A 14,821-nucleotide genomic window follows, 5' to 3' on the forward strand; every position below is an offset into this window, starting at 1 on the left:
GTTAAAAATGATAAACAATAGAAAAAATACACTTTAAAGGCCTACTGAAATGAATTTTTTTTATTTAAACGGGGATAGCAGATCTATTCTATGTGTCATACTTGATCATTTCGCGATATTGCCATATTTTTGCTGAAAGGATTTAGTATAGAACAACGACGATAAAGATTGCAACTTTTGGTATCTGATAAAAAAAAGGCTTGCACCTACCGGAAGTAGCGTGACGTAGTCAGTTGAACATATACGCAAAGTTCCCTATTGTTTACAATGATGGCCGCATGAAGTGAGAGAGATTCGGACCGAGAAAGCGACAATTTCCCCATTAATTTGAGCGAGGATGAAAGATTTGTGGATGAGTAAAGTGCAAGTGAAGGACTAGTGGGGAGTTGAAGCTATTCAGATAGGGAAGATGCTGTGAGAGCCGGGGGTGACCTGATATTCAGCTGGGAATGACTACAACAGTAAATAAACACAAGACATATATATACTCTATTAGCCACAACACAACCAGGCTTATATTTAATATGCCACAAATTAATCCTGCATAAAAACACCTGCGTGTTTGTTATGCTAGCTCCTAGCTCCTCTGCTAGCTCCTAGCTCCATAGAACACGCCAATACAATTCAAACACCTGATCAACACACACAATCACTCAGCCCAAAAGACCGTTTACCTAACCCAAGGTTCATAAAGCTTATATATTTTTAAAAAGTTACGTACGTGACGCGCACATACGGTCAAGTTATCGAATGTTTAGCAGCCAAGGCTGCATACTCACGGTACCTGATATTCAGCTGGGAATGACTACAACAGTAAATAAACACAAGACATATATATACTCTATTAGCCACAACACAACCAGGCTTATATTTAATATGCCACAAATTAATCCTGCATAATAACACCTGCGTGTTTGTTATGCTAGCTCCTAGCTCCTCTGCTAGCTCCTAGCTCCATAGAACACGCCAATACAATTCAAACACCCGATCAACACACACAATCACTCAGCCCAAAAGACCGTTCACCTAACCCAAGGTTCATAAAGCTTATATATTTTTAAAAAGTTACGTACGTGACGCGCACTTACGGTACGGTACGTGTTATGCTAGCTCCTAGCTCCTCTGCTAGCTCCTAGCTCCATAGAACACGCCAATACAATTCAAACACATGATCAACACACACAATCACTCAGCCCAAAAGACCGTTCACCTAACCCAAGGTTCATAAAGCTTATATATTTTAAAAAAGTTACGTACATACGCAAAAAAAAGCCAAAGCTGCATACTCACAGTAGCACGTCTGCGTCTTTGTCATCCAAATCAAAGTAATCCTGGTAAGAGTCTGTGTTGTCCCAGTTCTCTACAGGCGTCTGTGTATCCAAATCAAAAGTCCTCCTGGTTAGAGTCTCTGTTATCCGAGTTCTTCCATCTTGACTGCATCTTTCGGGAATGTAAACAAAGAAGCGCCGGCTGTGTACTGTTGTGGCTGACTACGTTCGAAAAATACGTCCATTTCGCACCGACAACTTTCTTCTTTGCTTGCTTGGCTTCCTTCTCCATAATGCAATGAACATGATTGAAACAGATTCACGAACACAGATGTCCAGAATACTGTGGAATTATGAAATGAAAACAGAGCTTTTTCATATCGGCTTCAATGTGGAAGGCATACCCGTGTTCGTCGGGCTACGTCACACGCATACGTCATCCTCAGAGGCGTTTCGAACCGGAAGTTTAGCGGCAAATTTAAAATGTCACTTTATAAGTTAACCCGGCCGTATTGGCATGTGTTATAATGTTAAGATTTCATCATTGATATATAAACTATCAGACTGCGTGGTCGGTAGTAGTGGGTTTCAGTAGGCCTTTAAGTAAGAATGACATTTATGGTTGTAAAAACATAAATAGAAAAAATACACTTAAATTAAGTAAGAATTACATTTATTTATAGTTAAAAAATGATAAACAATAGAAAAAATACATTTAAATTAAGTAATAATTAAATGTATTTATGGTTGTAAAACTCTAAATAGAAAAAATACACAAAAATTAAGTAAAAATGTAATTATTTATGGTTAAAAATGATAAACAATAGAAAAAATACACTTTAAGTAAGAATGACATTTATGGTTGTAAAAACATAAATAGAAAAAATACACTTAAATTAAGTAAGAATTGAGTTTATTTATAGTTTAAAAATGATAAAAGAAAAAATACATTTAAATTAAGTAAGAATTAAATGTATTTATGGTTGTAAAAATATAAATAGAAAAAATACACAAAAATTAAATGTATTTATGGTTAAAAATGATAAATAATAGAAAAAATACACTTAAATTAAACAAGAATGACATGTATTTATGGTTGTAAAAAGTACAAACCATAGAAAAAATACACAAAAATTAAATGTATTTATGGTTAAAAAATGATAAACAAAAAAAATACACTTAAATTAAGCAAGAATTTTATTTATGGTTATAAAAATATAAATACAAGTAAAAAGACACTTAAATTAAATAATTCATTGTATTTATGGTTGTAAAAATATAAATACAAGTGAAAAGACACTTAAATTAAGTAATTCATTGTATTTATGGTTGTAAAAATATAAATAGAAAAAATACACTTACAGTAAATTAAGAATTAAATGTCTTTATGGTTATAAAAATATAAACAATAGAAAAAATACACTTACAGTAAATTAAGAATTAAATGTCTTTATGGTTATAAAAATATAAACAATAGAAAAAATACACTTAAATTAAGTAAGAAGGAACTGTCTTTATGGTTATATATATATATATATATATATATATATATATATATATATATATATATATATATATATATATATATATATATATATATATATATATATATATATATATATATATATATATATATATATATATATGAATATGAATGAATGAATGAAACAAACAAAAGAAATGCGGGCACGTGCCAGCGGTCCTGGAACTCTCGTGACACACTTCCTGTTTCAAAGTAAAAGCACGTGGCGTGTGACTCTCCCTGCAGTCGGTGTTCACCAGGATGGCGGTGGTCAAAGCTCTGGAGAAGATCACCGACGGCAAGTTTCTAAAGTGAGCGTGTACTTGGATGTACTGAGTCAGAGTATTACGTACACGTGTACTTACTACTTCTGCTGGGTACCAATAGTACTTCTGTGTCAATCTTGCAACTTCTGCTCAGATCCACGCCGTGTCCGCCGTCACGGGTGAGCAGCAGCTGCACGCCGCAGGACGTCCAGTGCGCCCACGTGGCGGTCTTCGTGGCGGGTAGGTGTTGAGGCTGCCAGGCGGTCTTCTGGCCGCTCCGTGGTAACGCCGTGTCCCTCAGGGCGCTACAACAAGTTCTGCCGCAGTCTGCCGCAGACGCCGTGGCTCATCGACGGCGAGCGCAGGATGGAGTCGTCCGTGGAGGAGCTGATCGCCGCGCCCGTCCTCGCCGCCTTCAGAGCCGACGGTGACATTTGAGGACACGCCTCCGCCAGAAGACCCCGCCCACAATAACCCCCTTTGTCTCCCGCAGGGTTCAATTTCTCCTCGTCGGGCAGGGAAGACGTGGACGTGCGCACGCTGGGAAACGGTAAAAGGCGAGGAGTTGTGGCGGCGGGCACGACCTTTGACCCCCTTGCTACACTTGCAGGTCGCCCCTTCGCCATGGAGCTGCTGAACCCTCGCAGGAACCAACTGAGCCCCGACCACATGAAGAAAGTACAGCAGGTACCCGCCCCGCCCCTCGCTGGTTACGTTGTCATGGTGACCGCCTGTTTGTTTTCCAGACCATCAACGAGTCTTCTGACAAGATCCGAGTGAGGGACCTGCAGATGGTCAGCAGGTAGGAGGACTTCCTGCTTCTCCCAGGAGGAGGAGGGACTACATTGTGTGTGTGTGTGTGTGTGTGTGTGTGTGTGTGTGTGTGTGTGTGTGTGTGTGTGTGTGTGTGTGTGTGTGTGTGTGTGTGTGTGTGTGTGTGTGTGTGTGTGTGTGTGTGTGTGTGTGTGTGTGTGTGTGTGTGTGTGTGTGTGTGTGTGTGCAGAGACGCCATGAGCCGCATGAAGGAGGGCGAGGAGGAGAAGACCAAGTCCTATAGAGCCTTGGTGTGGACTCTGAAGTCCATCCAGCCGGATGACATCACCTTCATGGACCACGTGAAGGTAAGCCGTCCAACAGGAAGAAGACTTTTTTTTTAGTGCGACTCGCCCCGTTTGTCTCGCCAGGACCTGGCGCTGGACCAGAAGACCCCCCTGAGGGTCTTGCACCGGCGCACGCTGGCGGTCCGACGGCGAGTCATCCACAGCATGAGCGCCGTCTTCCTGGACGCTCACCACTTCCACCTGCGGCTGAAGACGCAGGCCGGCACGTATCCTGACTCCGCCTCCTGGCCTGGAGCGTAGACCAGGGGTGTCCTAACCTTTCACACTGGTGATATTTTTGGTCCCAGGGACCCAAAAGGGTCTTAGCCGTAAAATTGTTAAAAATAATGCTAAAGGCTTAGTGGCCACATGCGTGGACAGCACCTTTTAGCTCTTATTTCCAAAATTGTGTACACTACTGAATTGGGGTCTTATGGCCACTTATGTGGACACTTATACTGCCATCTGGTGGTGTCAGAAGAGTATAACATACAATGGAATTTGGAAAAAGAAGATTAAAAATAAGTATTAGCATGACGTACACGTTTGTGTACTTATGGGCTAAGTACATCATATCAAAAGATGATTCTTAGTTTTTTAATTCTAATTAGGGTCCAATAAGCCCAAATAGCAAAAATAAATAAAAAAAAGCATGTAAACAAACAGCTTCGGCCTTAAGAGGTAAAATGTAGATTACATCTAATTGTCGATATAAAGGTTTTTAAAAATATATATATGCCATTTTTGTCAAAACATGGCAAAGACACAAAATATGCAAGCTGTTCCCCAAAAATATAAAGTGTAAAAATGTGATGTGAATGAATGAAATAGGTCAATAATTCATAACATTGGTTTTGATTCATTTTTAGTTTTTGAGCAATGACAGTTGAAAAACCACACTAAAATGCATAAAAGTGTTAAAAAAAAAAGTTTTTTGCGCTTAAATTTGTAGATCAACTTCATTTCTGTTGATAAAATTGTTTAACGTTCTTCTTGTCAAAGAAAACTTTTTTTATGAAGAAAAACAAAATATGCAATATTTTCCCCCCAAAAAAACATTTCAAAGTTTAAAGATAATATTTGATAAGTAATTGGAGCCTTAAATAGATCAATACTTCATAACATTGATTTGTATTCATTATTATTTTTTGAGCAATGACTGTTTAAAAAAAGGTCACTAAAATGCTCAAGGACCCTAAGGGGTCCCACTCATTAAAATGTTAAAAATAGGTCATACGTTTTTTTTTCTTACTTTCAATGCTTAAATTTCGACATCAACTTAAGATCTATTCCTACATACGTTTTTATGATGTTATGCCCTTTTTGTGAAAACATGGCAAAAACACAAAATATACAATATTTTCCCCAAAAAATATGCAATATTTTCCCAAAAAAATATAAAGTGTAAAAATGTGATGTGAATGAATGAAATAGATCAATAATTCATAACATTGATTTTGATTCATTATTATGTTTTAAGTAGGGATGTCCGATAATGGCTTTTTGCCGATATCCGATATTGTCCAACTCTTTAATTACCGATACCGATATCAACCGATACAGATATATACAGTCGTGGAATTAACACATTATTATGCCTAATTTGGACAACCAGGTATGGTGAAGATAAGGTACTTTTTTAAAAAATGAATCAAATAAAATAAGATAAATAAATTAAAAACATTTTCTTGAATAAAAAAGAAAGTAAAACAATATAAAAACAGTTACATAGAAACTAGTAATTAATGAAAATTAGTCAAATGAACTGTTAAATATTAGTACTATTAGTGGAGCAGCAGCACGCACAATCATGTGTGCTTACGGACTGTATCCCTTGCAGACTGTATTGATATATATTGATATATAATGTAGGAACCACAATATTAATAACAGAAAGAAACAACCCTTTTGTGTGAATGAGGAGGGAGGTTTTTTGGGTTGGTGCACTAATTGTAAGTGTATCTTGTGTTTTTTATGTGGATTTAATATAAAAAAAATAAAAAACCGATACTGATAATAAAAAAACGATACCGATAATTTCCGATATTACATTTTAACGCATCTCTAGTTTTAAGCAATGACAGTTGAAAAACCACACTAAAATGCTCAGGGACACAAAGTGGTCCCACTCATAAAAGTGTTAAAAAGTAGTTTTTTGTGCTTAAATTTGTAGATCAACTTCATATCGGTTGATAAAATTGTATTTGTTTATGTTCTTGTGAAAGAAAACTTTTTTTTATGAAGAAAAAAAAAAAAAGCAATATTTTCCCCCAAAAAAACATTTCAAAGTTTAAAGATAATATTTGATTAGTAATTGGAGCCTTAAGTAGATCAATACTTCATAACATTGATTTGTATTCATTATTTTTTGAGCAATGACTGTTTAAAAAATGACCCTAAGGATTAATTAAAATGTTAAAAACAGATCAACATTTTTTTTTCTTAAGATTTATTCCTACATAAGTTTTTATGATGTTATGCCCTTTTTGTTGAAGAAAGCTTTCTTTAATGTTTTATGTTGTGACAATATTTGAAAAAGGCGTGCAGCGTGTTAAAGATGTTCCTCCTCAACGGTCACATGACAGATACATCAAGGAGTTTGTCCACGGAGACTTTGGCCGCACTAAACCTAACCTGTGTCAGCTCCTACACACGGACACTGACATCCTGGAGCTGGACGTGGAGGTGAGAGCACACCTGGTCTGATTGTGTCCTCAGGAACCTCCAACATGTCCTTCTTCTTGTGTCACCTCCAACATGTCCTTCTTCTTGTGTCTCCTCCAACATGTCCTCTTCTTCTTGTGTCACCTCCAACATGTCCTCTTCTTCTTGTGTCACCTCCAACATGTCCTCTTCTTCTTGTGTCTCCTCCAACATGTCCTCTTCTTCTTGTGTCACCTCCAACATGTCCTCTTCTTCTTGTGTCACCTCCAACATGTCCTCTTCTTCTTGTGTCACCTCCAACATGTCCTCTTCTTCTTGTGTCACCTCCAACATGTCCTCTTCTTCTTGTGTCACCTCCAACATGTCCTCTTCTTCTTGTGTCACCTCCAACATGTCCTCTTCTTCTTGTGTCACCTCCAACATGTCCTCTTCTTCTTGTGTCACCTCCAACATGTCCTCTTCTTCTTGTGTCACCTCCAACATGTCCTTTTCTTGTGTCACCTCCAACATGTCCTCTTCTCCTTGTGTCTCCTCCAACATGTCCTCTTCTTCTTGTGTCACCTCCAACATGTCCTCCTTCTTCTTGTGTCACCTCCAACATGTCCTCCTTCTTCTTGTGTCACCTCTAACATGTCCTCTTCTTCTTGTGTCACCTCTAACATGTCCTCTTCTTCTTGTGTCACCTCCAACATGTCCTCTTCTTCTTGTGTCACCTCCAACATGTCCTCTTCTTCTTGTGTCACCTCCAACATGTCCTCTTCTTCTTGTGTCACCTCCAACATGTCCTCTTCTTCTTGTGTCACCTCCAACATGTCCTCTTCTTCTTGTGTCACCTCCAACATGTCCTCTTCTTCTTGTGTCACCTCTAACATGTCCTCTTCTTCTTGTGTCACCTCCAACATGTCCTCTTCTTCTTGTGTCACCTCTAACATGTCCTCTTCTTCTTGTGTCACCTCCAACATGTCCTCCTTCTTCTTGTGTCACCTCTAACATGTCCTCTTCTTCTTGTGTCACCTCTAACATGTCCTCTTCTTCTTGTGTCACCTCTAACATGTCCTCTTCTTCTTGTGTCACCTCCAACATGTCCTCTTCTTCTTGTGTCACCTCCAACATGTCCTCTTCTTCTTGTGTCACCTCCAACATGTCCTCTTCTTCTTGTGTCACCTCCAACATGTCCTCTTCTTCTTGTGTCACCTCCAACATGTCCTCTTCTTCTTGTGTCACCTCCAACATGTCCTCTTCTTCTTGTGTCACCTCTAACATGTCCTCTTCTTCTTGTGTCACCTCCAACATGTCCTCTTCTTCTTGTGTCACCTCCAACATGTCCTCTTCTTCTTGTGTCACCTCCAACATGTCCTCTTCTTCTTGTGTCACCTCCAACATGTCCTCTTCTTCTTGTGTCACCTCCAACATGTCCTCTTCTTCTTGTGTCACCTCCAACATGTCCTCTTCTTCTTGTGTCACCTCCAACATGTCCTCTTCTTCTTGTGTCACCTCCAACATGTCCTCTTCTTCTTGTGTCACCTCCAACATGTCCTCTTCTTCTTGTGTCACCTCCAACATGTCCTCTTCTTCTTGTGTCACCTCCAACATGTCCTCTTCTTCTTGTGTCACCTCCAACATGTCCTCTTCTTCTTGTGTCACCTCCAACATGTCCTCTTCTTCTTGTGTCACCTCCAACATGTCCTCTTCTTCTTGTGTCACCTCCAACATGTCCTCTTCTTCTTGTGTCACCTCTAACATGTCCTCTTCTTCTTGTGTCACCTCCAACATGTCCTCTTCTTCTTGTGTCACCTCCAACATGTCCTCTTCTTCTTGTGTCACCTCCAACATGTCCTCTTCTTCTTGTGTCACCTCCAACATGTCCTCTTCTTCTTGTGTCACCTCCAACATGTCCTCTTCTTCTTGTGTCACCTCTAACATGTCCTCTTCTTCTTGTGTCACCTCCAACATGTCCTCTTCTTCTTGTGTCACCTCCAACATGTCCTCTTCTTCTTGTGTCACCTCCAACATGTCCTCTTCTTCTTGTGTCACCTCCAACATGTCCTCTTCTTCTTGTGTCACCTCCAACATGTCCTCTTCTTCTTGTGTCACCTCCAACATGTCCTCTTCTTCTTGTGTCACCTCCAACATGTCCTCTTCTTCTTGTGTCACCTCTAACATGTCCTCTTCTTCTTGTGTCACCTCTAACATGTCCTCTTCTTCTTGTGTCACCTCCAACATGTCCTCTTCTTCTTGTGTCACCTCCAACATGTCCTCTTCTTCTTGTGTCACCTCCAACATGTCCTCTTCTTCTTGTGTCACCTCCAACATGTCCTCTTCTTCTTGTGTCACCTCCAACATGTCCTCTTCTTCTTGTGTCTCCTCCAACATGTCCTCTTCTTCTTGTGTCACCTCCAACATGTCCTCTTCTTCTTGTGTCACCTCCAACATGTCCTCTTCTTCTTGTGTCACCTCCAACATGTCCTCTTCTTCTTGTGTCACCTCCAACATGTCCTCCTTCTTCTTGTGTCACCTCCAACATGTCCTCTTCTTCTTGTGTCACCTCCAACATGTCCTCTTCTTCTTGTGTCACCTCCAACATGTCCTCTTCTTCTTGTGTCACCTCCAACATGTCCTCTTCTTCTTGTGTCACCTCCAACATGTCCTCCTTCTTCTTGTGTCACCTCTAACATGTCCTCTTCTTCTTGTGTCACCTCTAACATGTCCTCTTCTTCTTGTGTCACCTCCAACATGTCCTCTTCTTGTGTCACCTCCAACATGTCCTCCTTCTTCTTGTGTCACCTCTAACATGTCCTCTTCTTCTTGTGTCACCTCTAACATGTCCTCTTCTTCTTGTGTCACCTCTAACATGTCCTCTTCTTCTTGTGTCACCTCCAACATGTCCTCCTTCTTCTTGTGTCACCTCTAACATGTCCTCTTCTTCTTGTGTCACCTCCAACATGTCCTCTTCTTCTTGTGTCACCTCCAACATGTCCTCTTCTTCTTGTGTCACCTCCAACATGTCCTCTTCTTCTTGTGTCACCTCCAACATGTCCTCTTCTTCTTGTGTCACCTCCAACATGTCCTCTTCTTCTTGTGTCACCTCCAACATGTCCTCCTTCTTCTTGTGTCACCTCTAACATGTCCTCTTCTTCTTCTTGTGTCACCTCTAACATGTCCTCTTCTTCTTGTGTCACCTCTAACATGTCCTCTTCTTCTTGTGTCACCTCCAACATGTCCTCTTCTTCTTGTGTCACCTCCAACATGTCCTCTTCTTCTTGTGTCTCCTCCAACATGTCCTCTTCTTCTTGTGTCTCCTCCAACATGTCCTCTTCTTCTTGTGTCACCTCCAACATGTCCTCTTCTTCTTGTGTCACCTCCAACATGTCCTCTTCTTCTTGTGTCACCTCCAACATGTCCTCTTCTTCTTGTGTCACCTCCAACATGTCCTCTTCTTCTTGTGTCACCTCCAACATGTCCTCCTTCTTCTTGTGTCACCTCCAACATGTCCTCTTCTTCTTGTGTCACCTCCAACATGTCCTCTTCTTCTTGTGTCACCTCCAACATGTCCTCTTCTTCTTGTGTCACCTCCAACATGTCCTCTTCTTCTTGTGTCACCTCCAACATGTCCTCTTCTTCTTGTGTCACCTCCAACATGTCCTCTTCTTCTTGTGTCACCTCCAACATGTCCTCTTCTTCTTGTGTCACCTCCAACATGTCCTCTTCTTCTTGTGTCACCTCCAACATGTCCTCTTCTTCTTGTGTCACCTCCAACATGTCCTCCTTCTTCTTGTGTCACCTCCAACATGTCCTCCTTCTTCTTGTGTCACCTCCAACATGTCCTCTTCTTCTTGTGTCACCTCCAACATGTCCTCTTCTTCTTGTGTCACCTCCAACATGTCCTCTTCTTCTTGTGTCACCTCCAACATGTCCTCCTTCTTCTTGTGTCACCTCCAACATGTCCTCTTCTTCTTGTGTCACCTCCAACATGTCCTCTTCTTCTTGTGTCACCTCCAACATGTCCTCTTCTTCTTGTGTCACCTCCAACATGTCCTCCTTCTTCTTGTGTCACCTCCAACATGTCCTCTTCTTCTTGTGTCTCCTCAGTCAGTGGACGTGGACTGGCCTCCTGTCCTCCCCGACTGATGCTCACCTTGCAACTTCTCATTGCACGCTCAATTAAATGTCTCCATGAAACACACCTGATTAACTGTCTTGTCTCCATGGCAACATGATACACACCTGATTAACTGTCTCCATGGCAACATGATACACACCTGATTAACTGTCTCCATGGCAACATGATACACACCTGATTAACTGTCTCCATGGCAACATGATACACACCTGATTAACGGTCTTGTCTCCATGGCAACATGATACACACCTGATTAACTGTCTCCATGGCAACATTATACACACCTGATTAACTGTCTCCATGGCAACATGATACACACCTGATTAACTGTCTCCATGGCAACATGATACACACCTGATTAACGGTCTTGTCTCCATGGCAACATGATACACACCTGATTAACTGTCTCCATGGCAACATGATACACACCTGATTAACTGTCTCCATGGCAACATGATACACACCTGATTAACTGTCTCCATGGCAACATGATACACACCTGATTAACTGTCTCCATGGCAACATGATACACACCTGATTAACTGTCTCCATGGCAACATGATACACACCTGATTAACGGTCTTGTCTCCATGGCAACATGATACACACCTGATTAACTGTCTCCATGGCAACATTATACACACCTGATTAACTGTCTCCATGGCAACATGATACACACCTGATTAACTGTCTCCATGGCAACATGATACACACCTGATTAACGGTCTTGTCTCCATGGCAACATGATACACACCTGATTAACTGTCTCCATGGCAACATGATACACACCTGATTAACTGTCTCCATGGCAACATGATACACACCTGATTAACTGTCTCCATGGCAACATGATACACACCTGATTAACTGTCTCCATGGCAACATGATACACACCTGATTAACTGTCTCCATGGCAGCATGTTACACACCTGATCAACTGTCTCCATGGCAACATGAAACACCTAATTAACTGTCTCCATGGCAACATGATACATCTAATTAACTGTCTCCATGGCAACATGAAACACCTAATTAACTGTCTCCATGGCAACATGATACATCTAATTAACTGTCTCCATGGCAACATGAAACAGACCTGATTATCTGTCTCCATGGCAACATGAAAGAGACACCTGATTAACTGTCTCCATGGCAACATGAAACACACCTGATTAACTGTCTCCATGGCAACATGATACACACCTGATTAACTGTCTCCATGACAACATGATACACCTGATCAACTGTTCCCATGGCAACATGAAACACCTGATTAACTGTCTCCATGGCAACATGATACATCTAATTAACTGTCTCCATGGCAACGTGAAACACCTAATTAACTGTCTCCATGGCAACATGATACACACCTGATTAACTGTCTCCATGACAACATGATACACCTGATCAACTGTTCCCATGGCAACATGAAACACCTAATTAACTGTCTCCATGGCAACATAATACACACCTGATTAACTGTCTCCATGGCAACATGATACATCTAATTAACTGTCTCCATGGCAACATGAAACACCTAATTAACTGTCTCCATGGCAACATGATACATCTAATTAACTGTCTCCATGGCAACATGAAACACCTAATTAGCTGTCTCCATGGCAACATGATACACACCTGATTAACTGTCTCCATGGCAACATGAAACACCTAATTAACTGTCTCCATGGCAACATAATACACACCTGATTAACTGTCTCCATGGCAACATGAAACACCTAATTAACTGTCTCCATGGCAACATGATACATCTAATTAACTGTCTCCATGGCAACATGAAACAGACCTGATTATCTGTCTCCATGGCAACATGAAAGAGACACCTGATTAACTGTCTCCATGGCAACATGATACACACCTGATTAACTGTCTCCATGACAACATGATACACACCTGATTAACTGTCTCCATGACAACATGATACACCTGATCAACTGTTCCCATGGCAACATGAAACACCTGATTAACTGTCTCCATGGCAACATGATACATCTAATTAACTGTCTCCATGGCAACGTGAAACACCTGATTAACTGTCTCCATGGCAACATGATACATCTAATTAACTGTCTCCATGGCAACATAATACACACCTGATTAACTGTCTCCATGGCAACATGAAACACCTAATTAACTGTCTCCATGGCAACATAATACACACCTGATTAACTGTCTCCATGGCAACATGAAACACCTAATTAACTGTCTCCATGGCAACATGATACATCTAATTAACTGTCTCCATGGCAACATGATACATCTAATTAACTGTCTCCATGGCAACATGAAACAGACCTGATTATCTGTCTCCATGGCAACATGAAAGACACCTGATTAACTGTCTCCATGGAAACATGATACACACCTGATTAACTGTCTCCACGGCAACATGAAAGAGACACCTGATTAACTGTCTCCATGGCAACATGAAACACACCTGATTAACTGTCTCCATGGCAACATGTTACACACCTGATTAACTGTCTCCATGGCAACATGTTACACACCTGATTAACTGTCTCCATGGCAACATGATACACACCTGATTAACTGTCTCCATGGCAACATTAAACATCTAATTAACTGTCTCCATGGCAACATGAAACACACCTGATTAACTGTCTCCACGGCAACATGAAAGAGACACCTGATTAACTGTCTCCATGGCAACATGAAACACACCTGATTAACTGTCTCCATGGCAACATGTTACACACCTGATTAACTGTCTCCATGGCAACATGTTACACACCTGATTAACTGTCTCCATGGCAACATGATACACACCTGATCAACTGTCTCCATGGCAACATGTTACACACCTGATTAACTGTCTCCATGGCAACATGATACACACCTGATTAACGGTCTTGTCTCCATGGCAACATGATACACACCTGATTAACTGTCTCCATGGCAACATTAAACATCTAATTAACTGTCTCCATGGCAACATGAAACACACCTGATTAACTGTCTCCACGGCAACATGAAAGAGACACCTGATTAACTGTCTCCATGGCAACATGAAACACACCTGATTAACTGTCTCCATGGCAACATGTTACACACCTGATTAACTGTCTCCATGGCAACATGTTACACACCTGATTAACTGTCTCCATGGCAACATGATACACACCTGATCAACTGTCTCCATGGCAACATGTTACACACCTGATTAACTGTCTCCATGGCAGCATGTTACACACCTGATTAACTGTCTCCATGGCAACATTAAACATCTAATTAACTGTCTCCATGGCAACATGATACACACCTGATTAACTGTCTCCATGGCAACATGTTACACACCTGATTAACTGTCTCCATGGCAACATTAAACATCTAATTAACTGTCTCCATGGCAACATGATACACACCTGATTAACTGTCTCCATGGCAACATTAAACACCTAATTAACTGTCTCCATGGCAACATGATACACACCTGATTAACTGTCTCCATGGCAACATGATACACACCTGATTAACTGTCTCCATGGCAACATGTTACACACCTGATTAACTGTCTCCATGGCAACATTAAACATCTAATTAACTGTCTCCATGGCAACATGAAACACACCTGATTAACTGTCTCCACGGCAACATGAAAGAGACACCTGATTAACTGTCTCCATGGCAACATGAAACACACCTGATTAACTGTCTCCATGGCAACATGAAACACCTAATTAACTGTCTCCATGGCAACATGATACACACCTGATTAACTGTCTCCATGGCAACATGATACACACCTGATTAACTGTCTCCATGGCAGCATGTTACACACCTGATTAACTGTCTCCATGGCAACATTAAACATCTAATTAACTGTCTCCATGGCAACATGA

The 14,821-nt window shown here is 40.9% G+C and overlaps 2 protein-coding genes across 5 annotated transcripts in view; one reads left to right on the plus strand and one right to left on the minus strand.

The window, feature by feature from the left end:
- pus10 (pseudouridine synthase 10) overlaps positions 1 to 11,068 on the plus strand; it is an 18,529-nt gene extending 7,461 nt beyond the window's left edge. For 2 of the 3 annotated variants that reach the window (XM_062026330.1, XM_062026332.1), the window contains exons 9-17: positions 3,037 to 3,101; positions 3,211 to 3,296; positions 3,358 to 3,483; positions 3,550 to 3,743; positions 3,803 to 3,858; positions 4,060 to 4,177; positions 4,241 to 4,383; positions 6,742 to 6,841; positions 10,910 to 11,068. In XM_062026330.1, coding sequence (XP_061882314.1) covers positions 3,037 to 3,101; positions 3,211 to 3,296; positions 3,358 to 3,483; positions 3,550 to 3,743; positions 3,803 to 3,858; positions 4,060 to 4,177; positions 4,241 to 4,383; positions 6,742 to 6,841; positions 10,910 to 10,948 — 927 coding nt within the window. In that variant the 3' untranslated portion in view covers positions 10,949 to 11,068. The remainder of the gene's footprint in view (positions 1 to 3,036; positions 3,102 to 3,210; positions 3,297 to 3,357; positions 3,484 to 3,549; positions 3,744 to 3,802; positions 3,859 to 4,059; positions 4,178 to 4,240; positions 4,384 to 6,741; positions 6,842 to 10,909) is intronic. The other variant, XM_062026331.1, reaches the window with a different exon arrangement.
- Positions 6,395 to 9,516, minus strand: LOC133633699 (involucrin-like). Of its 2 annotated transcripts, none has more exons than XR_009821812.1 (2): positions 9,336 to 9,516; positions 6,395 to 6,906 (listed from the first exon to the last, which is right to left on the minus strand). XR_009821812.1 is itself a non-coding variant. In XM_062026333.1 (2 exons), the coding sequence occupies exons 1-2, from the start codon at positions 7,780 to 7,782 to the stop codon at positions 6,903 to 6,905; spliced, it is 405 nt and encodes a 134-aa protein (XP_061882317.1). In that variant the 5' UTR covers positions 7,783 to 8,187; the 3' UTR covers positions 6,395 to 6,902. The 2 variants fall into 2 exon arrangements, 1 of the variants encoding a protein (XP_061882317.1); XM_062026333.1 differs by lacking the exon at positions 9,336 to 9,516 and adding an exon at positions 7,382 to 8,187.
- Positions 11,069 to 14,821: the final 3,753 nt, after the last annotated feature.

This window comes from Entelurus aequoreus, linkage group LG18, assembly GCF_033978785.1.
Source record: "Entelurus aequoreus isolate RoL-2023_Sb linkage group LG18, RoL_Eaeq_v1.1, whole genome shotgun sequence".
In the NCBI taxonomy this organism is placed as follows: domain Eukaryota; kingdom Metazoa; phylum Chordata; class Actinopteri; order Syngnathiformes; family Syngnathidae; genus Entelurus; species Entelurus aequoreus.

Bases quoted from the DNA above. Each gene is read 5' to 3' on its own strand.
- LOC133633699 (XM_062026333.1), bottom strand. From the start codon at position 7,782: ATGTTGGAGGTGACACAAGAAGAAGAGGACATGTTAGAGGTGACACAA.